The sequence below is a fragment of the Papio anubis genome, chromosome 15 (genome assembly GCF_008728515.1).
Source record: "Papio anubis isolate 15944 chromosome 15, Panubis1.0, whole genome shotgun sequence".
NCBI lineage: Eukaryota > Metazoa > Chordata > Mammalia > Primates > Cercopithecidae > Papio > Papio anubis.
This window is the reverse complement of record NC_044990.1, coordinates 89,306,112-89,329,449: the sequence shown is the minus strand read 5'-3', so window position 1 is coordinate 89,329,449 and position 23,338 is coordinate 89,306,112. Positions and strand designations below refer to the sequence as shown.

The following is a 23,338-nucleotide window of genomic DNA, read 5'->3' as shown; positions in this document are numbered from 1 at the left end:
CTCTACGAAATACCGGCTCTCTGGCCCTTTACAAAAAGTGTGCGGACACCTGATCTACACCAATACAAGAGCCCGATTGGCCTAAAGCCAGTGAGGTGCCCGTGAGAAGAAAGGGGCTAACAGCAGGCCCATAACTTCCCCCCGCAGGAAGCCCTAGAGCAGTGCAGACCCTGGGCCAAGCCCATCAGCAGCTGACAAGGTTGACCAGGCAGAAAGCGGACAAGGGGCTTCCAGAGGCTCATGCAAACTGATTTCTCATCCATATACTCCTTGGAGCAGGATGTGTCTGGTCTATCTGGATTGTTTATTATCCTTTTTCAAAGCTGCAATGCGTGGACATAAGGGCCACAGTTGCTGTGTAGAATGCACATTTTCAAAGTGAGAAAATGCAGCCTCCAAGATCCGTGGGCTGCCCTGGGCCAGCCTGGGGCGCCTGTGAGCGTCCGTCGGCCACTCTGGGACTGAGCGCACTGCCTTGCATGAGGAGCTCTCAGGAAGCTACGGCCTACGCTTTGGGGCCTCTCAGATCCAGATCCAAACGCTGCTCCTCCCTTGCGGCATGACCAAGTCCTAGCAAAGCCAAATGCCAGAGTCCTGAACCGCCTGTGTCCGTGTGGCAGCCCACTCTTGGTGAAAGTGCAGCCTGCCTTCTGGAAAGTACCCATGGCAGCCCTGCAGCCTCCCCACACAACCATGACCACCATGCGACAACACCACCTTGAGCCCGTGCTGTGAGCCCCCATGACGTTAATATTAGTGACAAGCAGTGACATCAAAAACTGAAAGTTCAGGCTCCCACTCTCCTACCCCACAGGCTTTCTCTCTCCTAAGATAAAAATATAGCAATGGATAAGCAACATCAGACGAGAAGCAATTTTCAAAATACCTTTATTTTTTTCTCATTGGGTGGTCATTCCATCACACTGTTAACAGTGCACCTGCTGTACCATTTCATTTGGATAATTCTGCCAATCTCCACTTCTTCATGCGTTTCAGTCAGTCCTCAGTTTCTTCGGTTTCTTCTATTGTCACTGTTACTAGATTTTTAGAAAAGAAGAATTGTTTTTTCAAATGGAATATTCAGCAGTCCCAAAAAGATTTCATCAGGGTCTTTGAACCCATCTACAAGGTGTCCAATTGGCAATGATTGACTCAAAAGCCAGTTTTGGGGATGGCCATATGCTGCCCCATGTTTCTCCGTGCATTCCAGGGAAGAAGCATCTTTTTAAGACAGTAAAACACTCTTCCTCCCACATCATCTCGCACACAGGAGGCTCCCTTAACCAGGCAAACATCTGTCCTGCAGGAAAGCCTCATTCGCACAGACGCAGCCTCGGTTAGGGGCTAGGCATTCCAGATCTGAAATCAAGCGTGGGTCGCCCTCTTATCCTGCCTCCTGCTTTTCCTGATGGTCCCTGTAAAGCCAAGTCTACTTGGTAACAATGGATAAGTCCAGGCCATTCGTATTCCTGTGCAAACATCTCTGAAGATAAGGATTACCATTTGAGATGTTTCTTTCTCTAACCTGGCGGGGTGCTGATCTAGGAAAAGCAACCAGCAACCTCCCAGGGCCCTCAAAGCAGGTAAACCAACATACGAGCAACTTTCCTTCCTGGAAACCGAGGCAGGCATAGAGTGATCATCCACCTTTCCGACCATGACCACCACGCGGCCAGGGTGCCACAGAGAGTACCCACGGCAGCCCTGCAGCCTCCCCTCACAACCACAACCACCATGCAGCCAGGGCGCCACAGAGAGTACCCACGGCAGCCCTGCAGCCTCCCCTCACAACCACAACCACCATGCAGCCAGGGCGCCACAGAGAGTACCCACGGCAGCCCTGCAGCCTCCCCTCACAACCACGACCACCATGTGGCCAGGGTGCCACAGAGAGTACCCACAGCAACCTGGCAGCCTCCCTGCAGGAAGTCACCTGATCAAATGCGCAGGTTCTTCGGGACTCTCGCCCCCTCCCCGGGAGCCTCCCGCACTAACACTGAGGGCCCCGCCAGAGGGTGAAATGACAGAGAGGCAGCAGGGGACGGGAAGGGGGAGGACAACACTCACAGAGGGAAATCTGCAAACCTGAACCTCCAGTGTTGGGTACATTCGAATTTTGAACAAATTGCAACACTGATCGCTGAGGTTGAAGGGCCTGTGTAGATGCCGAGCCCCTTTCCAGGGAAGGTCTCCCGAGGGAACAGAACCACACCCTCAACCTTAGGCTGAGGATCATTCCAGAAGCTTCTCACCATCATCCTTGTCCACATCACTCTTCATTGAGGGCCGAGCACTTGGAGGCCCAGGACTCGGAGCCTTCAGCCCTAATTTGCTGCTGGAGGAGGCCACCTTCGCCTTTTTGCTGGACTTGTGTGGCAGCGCGACATCCGTAGGGATGGCCCTTTGTCTCCTGCTCTCCTGAACGACTCTAATGGGAAGAGGGTTTTATCACAGTCAGGGAAGTTACAGATGGAAAACTCTCCAGGTCCCCCCTCCTGCCTGCCAGGACATCCCTCTGAAAACATAGGTTCCTGGTCATGCATACTTATTTTTTAAGGTAAGTGCTTTGATGTAACAGTTCTCATTTTCGTTTCTTTCTCTCTCTCTCTCTCTTTATTTTTATTTTTTATTTATTTATTTGTTTGAGACAGTTTTGCTCTGTCATCCAGGCTGGAGTGCAATGGCACAAACACGACTCACTGCAGCCTCCACCTCCTGGGCTCAAGTGATCCTCGCACCTCAGCCTCCCAAAGTGCTGGGAGATTACAAGCATGAGCCACCACATTCAGCCTCATTTTAGTTTCTTGTGCAGGCTCCAAACAGATGATCGTATGAGGCAGCTAAACTCCCAAAAACAGCTCCAGGCGGGGGAAGGTGTGTGTTGCACTGCAGGCTACTGCCGGTTCATCCTCATGATTAACACACAAAAGACAGCATATAGCACCACTCACGGTAGGAAAGTGGCTTTACTCATTCCCGGACAAAGAGACTGGAATAATCTCAGGGGCTTGTACGCACGTCACAGAGTGGGCTCATGGCAAAGGTGACTGGCCAGGGCGTGAGATGCTGGATTCCAGCCCTGCCCTGGGGACAGCCACCTGCTGCCTTGGCCCCCAAGGTCTGCATTTCCTCACCATTAAAATGAGAGGGAGTAGATTCATCTCTGAGACGTCTCCAAACCCTGACACCCTGCAATGAGGACGAAGGCCACAGGCCAAGAGGTGCAGGCAGCCTTGGCTTCAGGGGCTCTGAGACAACTGGGAGTCTGAGTTAGAGCCGCACTGCCCCATCCATCAGCCTTGGGACCCCCTCAATACTGCGTCAATCACCCCAATCTGGGGACAGGAAGAGCACTTACATCGTCAGTGGCTGCGAGGGCTGAATAGGCTGAGCAAAGCGCTTAGAGTCTTAGGTGCTCACTAAATGTGGGTTAGGATTGTCATCAAGAAGCACTCTGGAGAAGATCAGTGGGGCCCTCCCTGCCTGGCCAGTTCCCGTTCCCAGGCTCACAGAGAGCTATTCTCAGTTACCCCAGCAGCACCAAGCCCAGAGAAGCCCAGTCGGGCAGGAGGCTGCAGCCAGGAGAGGTGAGTCCCCTCCTCCCCACCCTCCTGATGAAGAACAAAGGGACCAACCTGTAGATGATGGTGATGACGAAGGCCCCAGCGACGATCACAATCAAGGCGGAGAACACGTGGACATAAACTGAAAAATGGTGGGATTCGAAGTCATTTCGATCCAGGTAAATAGAAAAGGAAGAAGAAGAAAAGGCAACCCTCCCAGAGTGGGGTGCGGGCCCTCCCGGCACTGCTGACCATGGTCAGCCCCTCCCCAGCGTCTCCTGGAGACAGCTCTGTGGACATCTCCAAAGGCCGCTGCAGGCAGATGAGGGCTCCCTGTGAAAGGCAGCTCCAGGTGGTGGTCAGTGCCACCCAGAAGTCACCTTGTGACTGCCCTGACCCCCGGGAGGGTGTGGAGAGATGGCGCTGGCTCCTGACCCCCGGAGGGGCATGGACAGATGGCGCTGGCTCCTGACCCCTGGGGGTGCATTGAGAGATAGATGGCGCCAGCCCCTCTGTTCCTGCTGTGCTCCCTGGAAATGGCTCCTCAATGCCCAAGTCAATTCCTCCCCTAAACTGAATACAAAGAAAACACTTATTGGATCATAGACAAATGCCACTGGTCTTGACTGGGCTTCTTTGTATTAAAAGAGGCTCCTGTTAGGCTGGGCGCGGCGGCTCATTGTAATCCCAGCACTGTAATCCCAGCACTTTGAGAGGCCGAGATGGGCAGATCACAAGGTCAGGAGATCGAGACCATCCTGGCTAACACCATGAAACCCCATCTCTACTAAAAATACAAAAACTAGCCAGGCGCGGTGGCGGGCACCTGTAGTCCCAGCTACTTGGGAGGCTGAGGCAGAAGAATGGCGTGAATCTGGGAGGCAGAGCTTGCAGTGAGCCGAGATCGCGCCACTGCACTCCAGCCTGGGGGACAGAGCGAGACTCCATTTCAAAAAAAAAAAAGAGTCTCCTGCAATCCCCAAGTTTCCTGTGCCTTCTCCAACCCACCCTCAGCAAAAGTCGAGCCTCCCCAGGTGGCCGTGAGGGACAGCCCCACCACTCTGGGTTTCCCTGCGTGAGTGTACTCCCAGCCTCTCCAAGGCAGGGGTAACTGGGAGGAGGAACTGCTCAGCCCCCTCCTGAGCCTCTTTCTGGGGGACTGCCCACTGCTCAGCAGGCAGGGCCCTGTCTGTGCAAGAGGCTTGCAGGGCGCAGCACTGCCCAGCACTGAGGGCTGATGTCTGGATCTCCGTTGGCTCATTGGTTCAGGACTTGGCCCCCTCAAGTCCTAATATTTGTACATAAGCATCACTCCTCTCAGAGTCCTTGGTCAAATAATATCCTCATCTACTGTTTGTTCTTCTACATTCCTTCCATCGGGTTGATGTAAGGAATTTTTTAATGAATGCAAGTAAAGTTCGTAAGTGCTTGACTAATCACACATACACAGTAATTCTTATTGTTGTTATTATTATCAATATTAGTCTTTTCTCTAATTGCTTTCTTACTCTCTCAAAGAAACTGGCTGACTTGCAAATGTCTAGTGCAGGTGACACGATTTCCCTCAATTCCCGCACCTCCCCCTCCTGCTAAACCACTCCCAAGAGTTGTGAAGCAGTAACAACACCATCAGATGTAATTTTTCTGGATGGTGTGTGAGTTTGCCAAGGATGCTGTAAGAAAGTACCACGCAATGGGGGACTTAACACAATAGAAATGGATCATCTCACGGTTCTGGAGGCCAGAAGTCCAAGAACAAAGCGTCTGCTGGGCCGTGTTCTTTTCAAAGGCTCCTGGGAAGGGTCCTCCCTGGCCTCTTCTTAGCATCACAGCAGTCTCTGTCCCTATTGTCACATGGCTGTCTTTCCTCTGTGTTCCTCTGTCTCTGTGTCTCTTCTCTTTACAAGGACACCAGTCATTTTGGATAGAGGGCTCACTCTACTCCATTGTGATCTCATCTTACCTAATTACACCTGCAAAGACCCTTTTTCTAAATCAGGTCACATTCACAGGTACCAGGGATCTGAACTTCAACACATGCATTGGGTGTACCCAATTCAACCCGCCCCAGAAGCGAGGCCACAGGTGCAGAAAAAGCGGCCTCCTGGGCACACGAGCCAACTTCCGATGGGATCCATACTCCCTGGACTCATCGCAGGGCCACCAGCAATGGGTGAGGTGCCCAGGATTCTTTCCATGGGGACTGAAGTCAGAAAACTGAGAGGGGGTTGAAGCCAGCTCGTGAGGGTAACCCAGATCTTCGATTTTCCTCATACCAAGGTGACCGCGGTAAGGAACGGTGAAGTACACAATGGGCGCTCAATAAGAATTTCTCACGGAGAGGCTGGAGGAAAGGAGTGAGGCTTGGGGTTGCAAGCGGTCAGATAACAGGTATGTGCACATACCGAGGAGCACACTGGGAAACCGCGTGTCGAAGGTTCTCCCAATCAACTGGCTTATTTCTTTAAATGAGGACTGTCCTGTGGAAACTTGCTTACCTGAGGAGGGGAAACGGTGGAGCAGACTCACCTCCAAATATCCGGGGCTACCATAACCAGCTTCCAGGATGGCCTCCGGATTCTCACCTCCTGGTATTTATACCCTAGATAGATGTTCCCACACTGAACAGTGCTGATCCCTGGAGCCAAAGGAGATGCCAGAGTCTAACCCCCGAGGCCAGGTGAAGAAGACATTGCACTTCTTCCCTGATCTCTCTTGGGCCACTGCTCTGGGAAAGACTGCAGCCCTCACGGCGAGGAGAAGAGGCCTCCTACAACATCTGGTACCAACTTCCAGCAAAGTGAGTCATCCTCCTACAACATCTGGTACCAACTTCCAGCAAAGTGAGTCATCCTCCTACAACACCTGGTACCAACTTCCAGCAAAGTGAGTCATCCTCCTACAACATCTGGTACCAACTTCCAGCAAAGTGAGTCATCCTCCTACAACACCTGGTACCAACTTCCAGCAAAGTGAGTCATCTTCCTGTAACATCTGGTACCAACTTCCAGCAAAGTGAGTCATCTGAGACAGCAAGACTTCAGGTGACTGCAGCCTCACTTGGCATCTTGACCACAATCTCACGAGACACTCAAACCCAACCATCCAGCAAAACCTCTAAGTTGCTTTAAGCCACAAAGTTTTGGGGTAATTTGTCACACAGCAATAGAGGATGGATCTGAGAGGTGGCCTAGAGATTGCCCAGAGAATCTGCACTTAAATGCTGTTCAACAAACAGAATTGATTGAATCGAAATGCACAAATAAAGTGAAAGGGTGAATTAAGAGCGTTCATGAGGCAGGAAGGTAACCCTGAAATTCCTGAACTCCAGGAAATGTTTTATTCCTTAGTATGACTTTGTGTCTTAGCTCATGGAATAAATTCAAAATTATATGAGTGAAGTCCTGTTGAAGAGACACACATATGTAGTCAGTGTTTTAGTATTCCACTGTCAGTATATCTCCCATATCTTCATATGTGCTCACATTCTTTGTCATTGATGCCAAGCTCCTAAAGATGGAAACTCAGCCTCAATGATGTGCTCTGTACAGTGTCTGTCTAGCAACACTATTTGTTACAGACCATGTCTTTGGCTTATCATGAACCACAAAGTCTGGTTTATCTTTCAGAAACAGCAGCAATTGAAGAAAGGATTATTGTCTTTAAGAAACGTCTTGGTAAATGTTCCCAAAATATAGTTAAACAAAAGTTTTGAAATCATCTCAGCAAGTCCCATGAAGAAACTGAAGTCAGATACTTAGAAGAAATGACATGTTAAATAACATACCCTAAATCAAGACTGAAGAATGAAGGCAAGTCTTTCTCTTTGAATTCCCAATTCTTTCTGAAAGATCTAATGCTAATTCCCCAATTCATATTCTTAATAATACAGATTATGCCATAACACAATGTGCACTTCAAACCAGCCAATTTAAGAAGTTGGTGAAAGGTTTTCATAACATGGAATTATGTGCACAAAGAGCTCATAATACCCTGTCACTGAATACTACAACTTGCACAGTACAAAGGTTCATTCGTCATTTTGAATGAGAAAGATGTCAAAGAAATGAAAAGTAATGTGAGGGCACAGTGAGAGCCCCAAGGCAGGGCCCTCTGCCCAGGCTCTTCCTACAGGCCCGAAAGAAGTCAAGAGTCAAAAAAAAGCACAGCCACACAACACAGTTATTAAAGCTAGAATGATGGAAAGAACTTAATGGCTGCTTCCATGCAAAAATGATATACTCCCTTGCAAAACAGTGAGCCCTCTCCAAGTCAAAAACATTCTTGAGGTCCTGTGTTCTCTTCTGGGTTCCTTGTAACACCAGTCATGAGTCTGCTATAGGGATTAATACTCACTTTAAAAATGGATGACAGGCATGTGGCGACTGTTCTAACTTAAGCCATGTGCGACATACATGCCAACATTTACAAACAGGCCAGCACCTGCACAGTACTGATGAAAAGGTGCTCAGAGGATGGGAGAGATGGCAAAGGCAGCAGCAGTAGCAGCTTGGACGTGCGTTCCCTTCCTAGCTGTGATCTTCCTGGAGTGATGCATTTACACCACTTTACACGGTTGGATCTCTGCTTCATTGGGATGTGAGGAAATTGGGATCATTAATTATTATATGGAGAAGACTGAAAGAATAAACTTAAATACCTTTTGGATGCTAATGTTTGCCACTTTTAGGAGACTTAAATGGTAAACTTCTCAGAAAAACTAAGTGGTATAAGTGCCTTGGAATCTGGAGTTCTGTAAGAAGTCCAACTCTATGATGGAAATGAACTGAGTGCGACTGTGAGCATCTGCTGCTCTCTGCATATGCAATGTGAGCAGCAAGCCCCAATTTCACAAAACAAAAACAAAATGATGACAAGTGCCAGTGCAGCAAATCACGGCCAAGTGAGCACCCACTGCCATGAGCTTGGCTTCAGGAGTACTGCCACATGCCCCAGAGGACGAGCTGCTGGAATGAAGCTGTATGAGAGGCTGTTCCACACCGGAAGGCCTGGAACCCAAAAAGATCTTCTCAAGTAAGATTCTGGCTAAAGGGCATGGGTTTTACAATGAGACAGGTGAGTCAGGTGAAGGATAATGGATTCCTTCAGGAAAAAGCACTACCTGTTGTTGTAACTCTCATTACCTGGTTGTGTACAACTGGACTAGGGCTTCAGTAAAGCCCATAATTAACTTTCAAGATGATATCAGCAAAAATGGCAAAGCAAGGACCCCCCCCCCCCACCCCGCCAATTTCTTCCCCCATAAAAACAATGAGAACACTGGTAAAAATCATCAGATGAAAGTTTTTCAGAAGTCTGGAAATTAACCAAAAGCTTGTGGAAATCTGTTTATTTGAGGCAAACAGCTGAATCTCAGTAAAAAAGCAAGCTTGGGCTTTTTATCTAGCCTTGTTCCCATCTCTCCTGCCCACCCTCCAGCTCCATGGTAGCTTGAAAATCAGCAGCCTGTAATCATGGTAAATCCAGCAGCCTGGCAGCCACTGCAGGGGGCAGAACAGGGTGGGAGTTCCTTCAGGGGGCAGAACAGGGTGGGAGTTCCTTCAAGGGGCAGAACAGGGTGGGAGTTCCTTCAGGGGGCAGAACACGGTGGGAGTTCCTTCAAAGCCCCATTGCCAGAGAGTTGTCATGATTTGATCTGTCTGGTGCTTCCTTGGAATATCATCTTTATTTGATCTGAGCTCATTCGGTGAGAACAGCTTTTTCCCCAGGCATTTGTTATAAATAATCAGAAGCAATTGAACATCGTTTTACTGGCTAAAGTGGTGGGTAGCAGTTGGGGGAAAACAAGAGGCTAACCAACAAGCTTAACATGAAAATCTGGGAAATGAGATGTGCATAGAGAGCTCTGAAATGCTCTGACACATTCCTGGGAATCTAGAGGGTCATGGACATGTCCAGTGCTGTGGGCTTTGCAAGGAAAGACCTATGGTGGCCCTGGGACCTCACCTCTGGCTGACTTAAGGATCTGCATAAGCAGGAAGTGAAGGCTAAGGCAGAGCTAGAAATATTCTGAGTTTGTTGAAGGTGTGCCTCAGCATGCACACAGAACTCCTCTGCAAAGTCGGAGAGGCTTGTGTTTCCAGGCATCTAAGAAAATTTTTGTCTGGTCATTAGCTAACTAGTAGCTACTCAAGAAGAGTTTTTAGAGGTCACACACCATAAAGAATAAAGACTTTACTGATTTAGTTCAGGAAAGTCATCAAATAACCACAACAACAAACAGCAGCAACAATAAAACCTGGGGAGGTGAAAGAACCCGATTCTCAGAGGTGCTATATTATCTGACCTAAAATGTCCTATTTTCAAGAAAATGTTAAACATACAAAGAAATGAGAAAGTATGGCCAGACACATTAAAAATGCCATTAATAGAAATCATCACTGAGGAAGCACAGACGTTGGACTTACTTGACAAAGACTGTAAATCAAATATTTTAAGCATATTCAAAGAACTAGAAGAAATCATGTCTAAAGAGCTAAATAAAAGTATAAGAATAATACTTCATTGATATGATTTGGCTCTGTGACCCACTCAAATCTCATCTGGAATTGTAATCCTCACATGTCAAGGGAGGGACCTGGTCAGAGGTGGTTGGCTCACGGGGGCAGATTACTCCATGATAGTCTCATGATAGTGAGTGAGTTCTCACGAGATCTGAAGGTTGAAAAGTGTTTGGCAGTTACCTCCCCACAACCATGCTGCCATGTAAGACATGTCTTGCTTCCCCTTTGCCTTCTGGCATGATTGTAAGTTTCCTGAGGCCTCCCCAGCCATGCAGAACTGTGAGTCAATTAAACCTCTTTCCTTTATAAATTACCCAGGCTTAGGTAGTTCTTTATAGCAGTGTAAAAATGACTAATGCATTCATCAAATAGAAAATATCAATAGAAATATAGACATTATTAAGAAAAGGCCAAAAGACATTATAGAGTTGAGAGTACAATAATAGAAATGAAAATTCACTGGAGATGCTCAACAGCAGATTTGAGCAGGCAAAAGACTCGGAAAACTTGAAGATAGGTCAATGAGATTATCCAGTTTAAGTAACAGAAAGAAAATATAACCAAGAAAAATTAATACAGCCTTAGAGGTCTGTCGGATACCATAAAGTCTACCAAATACACATAATGAAAGTCCAGAGGGAGAGAAGAAAGATAAAAAAACAGAAAGAATATTTGAAGAAATAATAGTAAAAACTTCTTAAGTTTGGTTAACATTAATCTACACATCCAAGAAGTTCAGTGAACTCTGAGTAGGATAAACTCAGAGAGATTCATACCCAGACACTTGGCAAACTGCAAAAGACAAAGAATCTTGAAAACAGCATGAGAGAAGTGACACATTATATACAAAGGAGGCTTAAGATTTACAGCAGTTTCTCATCAGAAACCATGCAGGCCAGAAGGCAATGAGAAAAAACATTCAAAGGGCTGTCAGGAAGCCTATCAACCAGCAATTTTATATACAGCAACTCTATGCTTCAAAAATGAAGGGTAGCCGGGCGCGGTGGCTCAAGCCTGTAATCCCAGCACTTTGGGAGGCCAAGATGGGTGGATCACGAGGTCAGGAGATCGAGACCATCCTGGCTAACACGGTGAAACCCCGTCTCTACTAAAAAATACAAAAAACTAGCCGGGCGAGGTGGCGGGCGCCTGTAGTCCCAGCTACTGGGGAGGCTGAGGCAGGAGAATGGTGTGAACCCGGGAGGTGGAGCTTGCAGTGAGCTGAGATCCGGCCACTGCACTCCAGCCTGGGCGACAGAGCGAGACTCCGTCTCAAAAAAAAAAAAAAAAATGAAGGGTAAATTAAGACATTCCAGATAAACAAAGTCAGGATATTCATCACTGGCAAAACTTCTTTATAAGAAATACTAAAGGGAGTCCTTTAGGATGAAATGAAAGAAGAGTAGACAGTAAGTCAAATTCACATGAAGTAATAAAAGTCACCATTAAGGTGCTCAATAGATGCAGAAAAAGAATTTGAAAAAAAATCCAACACCCTTTCATGATAAAAACACTCAACAAAGCAGGAAGAGGAGGAAGCTTTTTCTCAGCTTGTGTGTTTCCAACTTGTTTCTTGCATTTACTATTAATAGATACACGGCATCTAGTAAAACCCACAGTCACCACTGTATTTAATGGTGAAACACTGACAGTTTCTCCTTAAGGTCAGGAAAAAGACAAGGCTTCTGCCATTCCTAATTCTATTCATCATTGTACTGGAGGTTTTAGTCAGAAACTAGGCAAGAAAATGAACTAAAAGGCATTCAGATTAGGAAAAAAGAAGTAAAACTATATTTTCAGATGCCATGATCTTGTATGCAAAAAATCCTAAGGAATCAACCAGAAAACTAATAGAGTAAGCAAGTTCAACAAGGTTGCCATATACAAAATCAGCATACAAAAATCAATTACATTTCTATATGCTGGCAATAGACAATCTGAAAATGAAGAAAACAGTTCAATTTATAATAACATTAAAAAGAATAAAATACTTTGGAATAAATTTAATTAAAGAAGCTCAAGATCAGTACCCTGAAAACTATAAAATATTGAAAAAAAAAAAAGACTGAAATAAATAGACTACTCCTGTTCATGGACCAGAACACTTAATATCATGTTCAGATGGTAATACTTCCCAAATTACATACAGATTCAACACAACCCCAATCGAACTGCCAAAGGACCTCTTTTCTGCAGAAACTGATGAGCTAAATTTGGTATGGAAATACAAGGGACCCATAATTGCCAAAATAATCTTGAAAAAGAAGAACAAAGTTGAAGCACTCACAAATTCTGATTTCAAAATTTACTGCAAAGCTACAGTAATCAAAACTGGTACTGGCTAAGGATAGACATATAGATGAACAGAATAGAATTGAGAATCTAGAAGTAAACTCACTTTTATGGGCAACTGATTCTCAACAATGGTGTCAATTTAATGGGAAAAAAAGAATCTTCTCAACAAATGATGCTGGGACAACTGAATATCCATATGCAAAATAATGAAGTTGGAAACCTTCTTTGCACCAGATACAAAAGTTAACTCAAAAAGGATCGAAAGACCAAAATGTAAGAGTTATAAGTATAAAACTCCTAGAAGATATTACAGGTATAATTCTTTGCAGCCTTGGATTAGGCAATGGTTTCTTAGATGTGACACCAAAGCACAAGCAACAAAAGGAAAAATGGTGAAAATGGACAGAAACTCAATAAAAATAAAAGACACAAGAGAATAATAGAAAGTATTTGCAAGTCATATTTCTAATAAGAGTTTAGTATCCAGAATACATAAAGAGCTCATACAACTCCATAATAAAAAGACAACCCAATTTAAAACCGGACAAAGGACTTGAATAGACTTTTCTTCCAGAGAAGATATCCAAATAGCCCCCCAAAGAAAAAAAAAAGCAACAATGGTGAACATCATCATTCATTAGAATAATACGAATCAAAACCACAATGAGATACAACTTCACATCCATTACAATGGCTATAAACAAAAGGACAACAACAAGTGTTGGTGAGAATGTGGAGAAACTGGAACTCTCATATGCTGCTGATCGGCCTGGAAAATGGTCTAGCCACCTTGCAAAACAGTTGGGGAGTTCCTTAAAAAATTAAGCATAGAGTTAATATATGATCCAGCAATTCCACTCCTAGAAATATACCCAAGAAAATAAAAATCATGTTTGCACAAAAACCTATATACAAATGTTCAGAGCAGCATCATTTAGAATAGCCAAAAAGTGGAAACAATCCAAATGTCTATAAACTGATACATGGGTCAACAAAATGTGGCACATCCATACAGTGGACAATTACTCAACGATAAAGAGAAATGAAGTACTGATAGCTGCTACAACATGAACGAACCTTGAGAACTATGTAAGTGAAAGAACCACAAGTCACGTGGTTCCATTTATACGAAATGTCCGTAATACGGAAGTCCGTAGAGAGATGAGTAGCTGCCAGGGGCCAGAGAGAGGGAAGGATGGGATGTGACTGCTGATGGGCATGAGGTTTCTTTCTGATGTGGTGCAAATGTTCTGGAGTTAATGGTGATGACCGCACCACTGTGAGTATGCTAAAAGCCACTGAATTGTATACTTTAAAAGGTGAATTTTATGGTATAGTATCTTAGTAAAAATAATAAATGAAGCAATTTCCAACTGATTTAACTGGAGTCAGAGGAAGGCGTGGGATCCCGGGAATCCCAGAGGCTCCTGGAAGTGGAGGCTGGGACAGCAAGGGGTCTGGTCCTGAGTCTCTAAAGCCAGGGTCTGCAGGAGCCGTCGTCGTCAGAAAACCTTCCCAACTATCAGTGGTATCCATTGTGACCTCTCGTTTGCCTCTGAGGAGCCAAAATTCATCTTGTTTTGATGAGGTGCCAAATCTTCACCACGAAGCAGGACAGACATCCTCCCTGGAGCAAGCCAGAATCCCATCAGCACTTTCTTTCTTGACTGATTTTGTGCCCAGAATATCCCTTTCATCTCAGAAGAGCTGGCTTAAAGCTTTATGTCTGTGGGACTGGGCAGTCCCCATGTAATCAAACGGTCTAGCCTGAAAATGAATTTTAAAACTTTTTTTCCTTTTTCTCTTGTTCCCCTAGTCTCACGATGCAGAAAGCTTACTGCAGAAAACTTTTGTTCTCCTTAGTCTTAAAATATAACCTTGAAATGTACTTTCTTTTCAACACCACGGTCTCCCTTTCTCACCACGCACCCCCTATACCCATGCACATTTATCTAACTGTGTGCTGGTATTTAATTATGGGCTTACTCACAAGTTCTAGGGGCTCATCTTGAGATAGACCAAGCACAGAGACCCGGCTGCAAAATGCCAGAGATCCCCTGAAGGTTGTGAGTCTACAACCAGCCATCAAGATGACGCCACCCCACGCTCCAGGTGGGCCACGGCTTGAGACAGCCACTGGAACGAGACCCTCGGATCTTGAGTAGCACCCCTCCCACATGCCTCCCATTCTAAGTTCCTCTTTTTAAGCCCCTCTCCCCAGCCTAAAGTTGGAAGTGCAAGTCAGCCACTTCCCCACTGCTAGCTTTGGAAATAAAGTCACTCTCCCTTCATTTGTTATGGGTTTTGCAAGCGGTGAGCAGCCGAGCTCACGCTTGGTTCCATCAGCACTACTCAGAAATTTCCATCAGTCACTCATTCCCATCAGTCACTAACGTTTCCTGACTTTCTAAGCCCTACTAGGTACAGGGAATGAAGAGGACCTGGTGCCTGGTCTCTGAGGGCTCAGTCTAGCGGGAAATGCAGGAGAAAGAAGTAAAAGGAGGAAGAAATGGCCCTGAGCTGCACAAAGCCAGGGGCCTTTACTCACTTTGGGGTGCTGGGGGTGGAGAAAAGAGTGGCCTAGGACAGGGAGGGTTTGGAACTCATCTCCAAGGAAGCCTAAAGCCATGAGAGATCATCGGCCACATCCAGCATCTCCATCGTCAAGGGCTGCACTGTTCCCTCCCAAGAGCACACTGTGCAGGCTGATCCCCTCTATGCTGCTGTCCGCCCCTCCCCACGCAGCACTAAGAGCCCCTTTACCCTCATTTCCAAGAGGGGCCTCCACAGGACAAGGAAGGAAACACATGAAGCTTCCCGTGGGCCTTGATGAGAGTTTGGAAATGAGAAGACCTCAGCAGCGCAGAAGGCCAGTGTGCTTACAGGTGAGAATATGCCGAGGAGGTGGGGCCCAATGCCCTTCACGCGCACACCATCCTGGTTTCTTAACTTCCTCCCACCTCCCTTCGAACATATTTTACAACTAGCCACGGTCCTCTGAAGGGCGCGCCTCCCTCCGGAAGCCTTCATGGGGATGGGGAGTGGCAGCGCCTCCAGCCCCCACACCCCACACACTGGGTGTCTGTTGTCCTCACTTCACCCCCGTGCTGCTTGAGGGGCTTGAGGGGCTACCAGCAGATCTTCATGTGTGGTCTGGCTTCTAGTCCAACGTTGAAGCCACCCACGGAGTCCCCAGTCAGGGCCAAGCGTCTCTGCTGTCCTCACAGAGCCCGTGGTGGACAAGGTCCACTCCACCCTGATGGGCTCACCCCACACCTCGCCACTGGCTCGGGCCCTGCCACCACCACATGTTTCTGCAGCACTGTTTCCTCAAATCCAGCCTCTGCAACCACCCAGAATGGCCAAATTCCTCCACGAAGGGGGTCTCCATCCATCCCCGTCCATGCCCTGCCCAGCCCATCTGGGAATGGAACTCCTCTGGTGGCTTACTTCACATTCACAGGCCCTCCAGCTCAGACCCCACTCAGAGTCTACTGCCCCCACTAAGACGGAGCAGAAGAGTGTGGCCAGAGAACAATACAAAGGTGTTTCCAGCAAACAGAGACCCCGGGGAAGGGAGACAGGCAGGGCGGCGGTCAGCACCGTCACCAGCTCCCTCGGCTTCCGCCACGGGGTGGCCGGGACGGCTACTCACTGGGAACTGCTTTCTCGTAGCAGACGCCTTTGTAGAAGCAGCACCCGAGCTCCTTGCATCGGTCCCTGGAGACGTTGTAGTCACAAATGTCATGCAGAGGAATGTCACACACTGCAAAAGCACAGACACACACATGTGTCACCCCCGAAGACAAAGCCACCCCGCTCTCCGCTAAAGAACCTGGGAAGCGGTGTGGGGAGCAGCTGTGGGTTTGTGTTGTGGTTTTGTTATTTTCTAAATTATGCATCATGCAAATCTTTATTTGAAACTAAGATCCAGAATGAATTAAATTTCTGAGCAAAATAATGTCAAGTTAATTACACAGAATAATGCAGGGCCCTCTAACGATTAGGAGATAATACGTTTCCATGCAGCAGCGCCAGGCACGGCGCACGACAGAGCCCACAGAAGGCGCGGGGCTCACACAATGGGTACTTGGGAGTTTGGGAGGGAACGTGTAATTATTTCACACTTAAGCATACGGGAGTTAGAATTAGCAGCATGGGCTGAGGATTATTTCAGAATTTTAAAACTTGAATCAAAAGGACAGAAAGTTTAATGCCGGTTTTGACCCAAAGGGGAGACAATGAGTGTGCGGCGTGCCCTGGGAGGCAAAGGAAGCAGGGCGGGGACCGCTCCTGGCAGACGACCCTTTCCAGCGGAGTTCAGCAGCCTCACACGTGTTCAGCCCCGAGGGATGCGGCTCCCTTCATCGGCCGTGGGCCACTGAGGGACTGGGCTGGATACTGAAGGGGGTTCCTGCAGGTGAGGGCCCAGGGTGCCCGCAGAGACCTTTGCGGGGTGCACTGCAGTACCACAAAGCCAGGCTCCATGCCCCAGGCCAAGGCTGCACCCAAGCCACTGGGGGTCTTCCCTGGCACCTCTGTAAATTGTTCCTCCGGGACAGGGGCCGAGAGGGGAGCTGCCCGGCCTTCCTGACCCTTGAGGAACCTCATTTGTGCTCCTTGGGGTTGATTTAGTCTTTCAGGTTCTCCTTCCCAAGACACCCCCATTCCAGGTTTGCAAAAGCTGCGGCTGCAGCCCTCGCCCTCTGTCAGAAGCATCCTGGATACGGGAGCCCTGCCGAGGCGATGCCCCACCTGCCAAGGTGGAGTGCACAGGGCAGGCCAAAGTCACCGGCTGCTGCCACCCTATCCTCCCCCAGTTGCATGGGGTGGCTGCGTGTGGTTTGTGCTGACCTCCCACGTGGGGAGCAGTCGGGGGAGGCCGGGAGAGGCCCCACAGCAGCAGGCAGGTCCTACAGAGCCAGGCTCAGAGGGGCCTGCGATGGGTGACTGGTCTCGGGCTGTGGCTGGACAGATGGTCCCCCACGCTCTCTGCAGCAGCCCATGTGTCTACAGCGGGTGACTAGGAGAGCTTTGCTCCCAGGGCGTCCAGGTACCACGGCCTTTTTCCTGGGGTGCAATTCCAGGATGGACACAGTGCCAGAACCTCACAGACACCACCCACCGGCAGCTCCCGGAGAATTCAGAGTCCACCACTGCCTCCGCTTTCTGACGCGGATGATGACAGCAACGGCACACCAAACACCCGCCAGTGCCAGGCTCGCGCTGCCCACAGTCTCCTCCACCCCACCAGACACCCGCCAGCGCCAGGCTCGCGCTGCCCACAGTCTCCTCCACCCCACCAGACACCCGCCAGCGCCAGGCTCGCATCGCCCACAGTCTCCTCCACCCCACCAAACACCCGCCAGCACCCGGTTCAGGATACTGCAGGCTCTTCCACCCCATCAGACACCAGCCAGTGCCCAGCTCGTGATGTCCGAAGGCCCTTACACCCCATCTGGGAAGATCCAGATGAAACCCAAGATCCCACTTGGATCTTGGATGCAGCGGAGCCGAGATCCACAATGACCTCTGGCTTCAGGGTCCTGCTCTCACCACGGTGCCCAGCACCCTCCCCACTGTCCCCAGACGTGGGAGAAGCAGCCCCAGCAGCACAGGGACGTCTGCTCACAAAGCCAAGAGAACAAAGGTTTCTAAAGACTTGCGGTGACAGCGGATGTTTAATTTCAGCAAACAGCCTGGGCAGGAAATATGCCACTGAATGAAGCATTATTTTTATTCATAAAATGATTTGTTTTCTTCAATATCACTCCACAAACGTTCATACATTATTTCTCATTTTAAAAATTCAGTCCCCATCGCATCTGACCGCCCAGCTGTCAAGTCCGGTCAGTCCTCCCCGCGTCCCGTTTTCCCTCCACACCCACTGTTATTTTCCCACATGCACCTCCATGACGTCACCATGCATTTTTAAAATCCACTAGCCCCTGAAAAGTCTCTCACACATTTCCGTTCCTAGCCTGGCCCTCCACCTTCCTCCACAACCCATAACAGGCTTTGAGGTTGGAGTAAGCTGAGGCTTTTTGGGCAGGGACCAGGTCGCAGCCACCAAGGGGACCAAGGTGCACTTTTCACATGTTGGGGGGTCGGCAGGGCTGACACAGCTGCCAAAGGGGCCAAGGTGAGCTCTCCATGCGATGGGGGGTCGGCAGGGCTGATGCAGCTCCCTGCTCCCTCTAGAAACATCACTGACAGCTCGCCCACTGCACAGGTACTGGACGCCCAGCCACTGGCACCAGCAGTGGTGTCTCCAGCAGGCCCTCCACGACCCCCCGCACCATAGCCAGGGCAACTTGAGCGTGGGGCTCACTGCCTGGCTCTCTCCCTGTGCTCTCCCAGAGTCATGACGGTGCGGCTGGGAAGGAGGAAAGGAGCCATCGGCTGGGCCGGGCTGTGGGACCGGGAGGCGCTGCCTCAGGATGGCAGGGCAACCGCGTTCCTCCTGATCTACTGAAATGAGACTGGGGTTAAATCAATCAATCTAAAGTGAGCAGAGGGCTTCCTGGGAGAAGCCATCCTGGCTCAGGGGGACCAGGTGAGATGGGGGCCCGTGGAGTGAGGTTTCAAAGCTCGTCCCACGAGTCTGTCCCGTCACCCCATCTGCATGGAGAGCAAGCCCAGGAAAGTCACCGCTCCCCAGGGACAGTGGGGCTGCCATTCACTCCCTCACTCATCCCACTTCCCACCGGCCACCACCTGGGGCTTCTAACACGCCCACGCCAGCGCAGCGGTCAATGTTCTGTTGTTTCTCTAAGGCCATGGAAAGTCTTTCCACTCCGCATTCTGCTGCTTCTGCAGCAGGAGAGGAAGGTTCAGGAGGGGCCTGGTGCCCAGAGAGGTGCAGATCTGAGGCCAGGGCTTGCCAACCCAGGCAGCGAGGCGTCATCATTTTTAACATGACTGATGATCCAGGCAGCGAGGCGTCACCATTTGTAATGTGGCTGATGATCCAGGCTGCGAGGCGTCACCATTTGTAATGTGGCTGATGATCCAGGCTGTGAGGCGTCACCATTTGTAATGTGGCTGCTGATCCAGGCTGCGAGGCGTCACCATTTGTAATGTGGCTGATGATCCAGGCAGGGAGGCGTCGCCATTTTAAATGTGGCTGACAATTCCGTGGCGTTTCTACTTCCTGTGCTCCATCCGCCTCCCTTCCCCTCTCTCTGTGAAATGCACACTTGCAGGAATTCTTCCCAGGGGAGGAGCCAAGCCCAGAGACTCTCAGGGCAGCGCCAGGTCCTCGATCTAACTCCCCATCAAAGTCCCTCTGCCACCTGGTTTCCCGAAGAGGCAGTCGGTTAGCAGGGCACAGACCATGGTTGCCTCCAGCCGGCAGACTCAGCAGCCATGACCTCATGGCACCATGGAGGCTTCCAGCACTCCTGAGGCTCAGCCTCCCTGCTGGGAGCTGCTCCCCTAGAAAGGCAGGCATCGGGCTGGCCTCCAGGGAACACCTCCAAGCCACACTGCCCGGTGACCCAGTAGAATGTCCCAGCTCAGGGTTCCTGGCAGCATGGCCACGGACAGCAAGACCCGACCACAGACAGGTTTCCAAAGACAGTCCAGGCGGGAAGAAAACACAAGATTCTGAGTACAGTGGTGACAGGAAATGTGACATGGGAACGTCAGAGACACGCCTGCGGTCACGACTGCCACCAGCACCCAGGACCTTCAGCGGGCCCGGCCTGCACACCCCTTTCTGTCTGCGAGCTGTGACACCATCCGGAATCTGGCTGCATGTGTCTCCACAGCAGATGTCATAAACAACGTAAAAATCTCTGAAACTGGAGACCCATTTTCTTGACACCGAGCTTGAAGCTGCGTATCAAGTTATCTTAGGACAGAAGACGCCAGTTATCCCAGAGTTTGAGAATCAGAACACGGAAGGAGAGCTGAGGAGGAGGAGGAGGAGGAGGAGTAGGAAGCTGGGCAGGGATCACAGCAGGCTTGGGGAGCTGGCGTGGTGTGTGCAGAGGCTCATGTGTGTAGCGGTTCCTGTCTGGAGCGCGTGTGAACCATGGATGGGGATCTGGGGCATGCAGGGCCACGGATCCCCAGGATTCGGACACAGAGAGTCCAAATATGTCCACAGACTCCTGAGGAGAAGCCAGTGGCTTCGAGTCCCCGCTCTTTCATAAAAGTCATTCGGAGAACACACACTGGTGTGGAAAGTGTGTCACAGTTTAAAAGTGCTTTTGCGGAAACTATTTAGGGAGGGAGTTGACGTTAATCTTTAGGCAGCAGTTGACAGCAGCTGAGGCTGCATCACCCCAGTAAGGCAGAGCCTCCGGCCAGGGATGAGCGGTCCCGCACACACCTCTTCCCCAGGGGCTGCGTGTCATCCTCCCATCCTCATTTCCACTCCTTCACCCCCAGGTCGCCCACTGTCCAGGGCCATGAACATGGTGCCCCAGGAGCCAGCCTCAGGCCCTCACCTGCTATGGGGCTGTCTGGAGGCCTAGCTGCCTCCTCTCCAGGATGAGTGAGTGTGGACATGGGGAAGCCCAGCAGGGCTGCAGGGAAGGGGAGGTACGCAGGGCTCTGCAGTCACACGGGGAGAGGCTGTGGAGCTGGTGGGCTTGGAGGCCAGATTCTGCACTGCACCTGACCACACAGCCTCTTCCACATCTGCAAAGTAGTGCAGAGAAGGACAGGAGGAATTCCTCTGGGCTGCTTCTTGGGCTCAGACCCAGGGGTGGGCGGCAGAGAGGGCCTGAGCAGCAGGGCCATGGCCGGCCACTGTAGCTAAAGGTTCCAGTTCCCCACCTGCCCGCTGAGGCCACCAGTGGCGCAGACACCTGAGCCAGCTCCAAGCCAGGACAACGCCGGCCTTGTCATTTCACAGCTTCCCTACACCCCAAAGGAACAGAAACAGTCACAAAACAGGCACGCCACAGTCTGCAAAGGATGATAAGGACACGCTTAACATCCTGCATTAACCTGCATGCATCCTTTTATTAACCCTGCATGCGTCCTTCAGTCACGAGGACAGGCTGTGTGGGGAGCACACAGGAGTGTCACACGCAGATGCCAGATGCTGGGGCCTGGGCATGGCCATGGCAAGGTGAGAAGACTCCAGCCCAGGGTCACCTTGGGCTGTGCCTTGGGTGACCTGGCACACCTGAGATGACCCTCACCAGCCCCATGCTCCCTGAGAAGGGGCGTCAGCCTCCAGCAGCCCCTGGCAGCCCCTCAGAGACAGGGTAGCCAGGCCCAGGAGCGGCAGCTTGTACCCACAACAGCTGCAATGCTTGCAGCCCTGAAGCAGAGACCAGGAGGGTGACCCCCAAGGGCCTGACAGAGGGACCGCTTTCTCCCCCTGTGCTTGCCCTGGCTACGGGGCCATCTTGCCAGAAGATGAGAGGGGCCACCCCAAGCGGCCACAAGAACATCCGCTCCCTCGGGGGCCCCAGGCGCAGGCCTCCCACTCTGCCCTGGGAGCATCTGGATCAGGAACTGCAAAGACCCCTCTTGTGGACACCCCTCTTCCTGTCCAAAGAGGCAGCTGCCCCCCGGGTGTGACAAAGCCTGGTGGCCGGGTGGCCTTGGAAAGCCTCACAGGCTGGCAGATGCCACACATTCCTGGCACCTGGGCTGCCCTCTCCCTCCGAGGGCTGCAGGGCCGGGTGCTGCTGTGGGCAGGTGCTCAGCGGCTGCCAGCATCTCGGCCAGCCTGAGAGGCGCTCCCTAGCCTACCTTCCCAACAGAGGTAATAATCCCAAATAAGCTACTTTGTTTTCTTTTTCTTCCATTTTCTCGGTTTGTTTGTTTGTTTTTGAGACGGAGTCTCGCTTTGTCGCCCAGACGGTAGTGCAGTGGCACAATCTCAGCTCACTGCAACCTCTGCCTCCCAGGTTCAAGTGATTCTCCTGCCTCAGCTTTCCGAGTAGCTGGGATTACAGGCAACCCGCCACCATGCCTGGCTAATTTTTGTATTTTTAGTAGAGACAGGGTTTCACCACGTTGGCCAGGCTGGTCTGGAACTCCTGACCTCAGGTGATCCACCCGCCTTGGCTTATCAAAGTGTTGGGACTACAGGCTACCACACCCAACCAATTTTCTTTTTTTTTCTTTTTTAAAAATTATTATTATAATAAAAGCATCTCATGAATACAAGCTCAATTGAGAAAAAAACATTCAAGTTGCAGGTAAACCTGAGCCACAGAAGGTGGCATCTCCCACCTCTCCTGGGGAGGCGCGAACTTCCAGAATCTTCCTCTTCCTGACTGTAAGTCACTGTCACCGCCCCCCATCTATGCACATTAACAGCACATGTGGGATAAGTCACATCCCACACTGGTGGTTCCTTCCAGCCCCAGTGGTGAGTGTCTGCCTTTGGGTCAGTCGCCTGGGTGGGGAAAGGGAAGGGGGAGCTTCTTCATTGCTGATAAATATTTTTCCTTAACAAAAAAGTCACTCCTACAATAAAAGTTACGAAGTTAGTTGAAGTGGATCTTCAGCACCTCAGGGACGGAATGCCTTTGATCCGCGAACCCCCTGGAAATAGTTCAATGCGCTTCTTCAGCTAGAAAACCTCCGATTCGGGTATATTTTGTAATACAATTTTCAAAAATGAGGACTTCACGGCGTTTCCCCAGGTTATTTTCTGAACACGCTTTTTTCTGCCTTTCCCTCCTAACCAGGCTTGGGACCGGGACCCCCGTGCGCGCCAGGGGCTGAAACGGCTCCTCCCCGCGCCGCCCGCACCGCGCGCCTTCCCTCCTCACCTGTGAATTGCTTCAGGAGGTGCGGCGGCGACTTCTTCACTTCCGGCACGTATTTCATTGCCGCGGCCACGGGCAGGTGACGGGCCGAGCACACCCGGCGCACGGGGCGGTCAGACGGGGCCGAGCACACCCGGCGCACGGGGCGGTCCGCGCGGGCGGGGTCCGGGACGTCCGGGGCGCGGGCGGCTCGCGCCAGGAGGGGGCGTTC

The 23,338-nt window shown here is 50.2% G+C and overlaps 1 protein-coding gene across 1 annotated transcript; it reads right to left on the bottom strand.

The window, feature by feature from the left end:
- Positions 1 to 871: 871 nt before the first annotated feature.
- On the bottom strand, positions 872 to 23,278 carry TEX29 (testis expressed 29). Its single transcript, XM_003914082.5, has 5 exons — positions 23,131 to 23,278; positions 16,038 to 16,148; positions 3,636 to 3,705; positions 2,253 to 2,428; positions 872 to 1,037 (listed from the first exon to the last, which is right to left on the bottom strand). Exons 1-5 carry the CDS (start codon positions 23,186 to 23,188, stop codon positions 997 to 999), a joined length of 456 nt encoding a protein of 151 aa, XP_003914131.1. The 5' UTR covers positions 23,189 to 23,278; the 3' UTR covers positions 872 to 996.
- Between the last annotated feature and the right edge of the window lie 60 nt (positions 23,279 to 23,338).

Excerpts from the sequence above, each read along its gene's own strand:
- TEX29 (XM_003914082.5), bottom strand. The coding sequence starts at position 23,188 with ATGAAATACGTGCCGGAAGTGAAGAAGTCGCCGCCGCACCTCCTGAAG. Across the intron at positions 2,429-3,635 it reads GTCATCACCATCATCTACAG|AGTCGTTCAGGAGAGCAGGA; the intron begins GTTGGTCCCTTT and ends TCTTCCCATTAG. Across the intron at positions 1,038-2,252 it reads TGATGTGGACAAGGATGATG|TAACAGTGACAATAGAAGAA; the intron begins GTGAGAAGCTTC and ends CTAAAAATCTAG.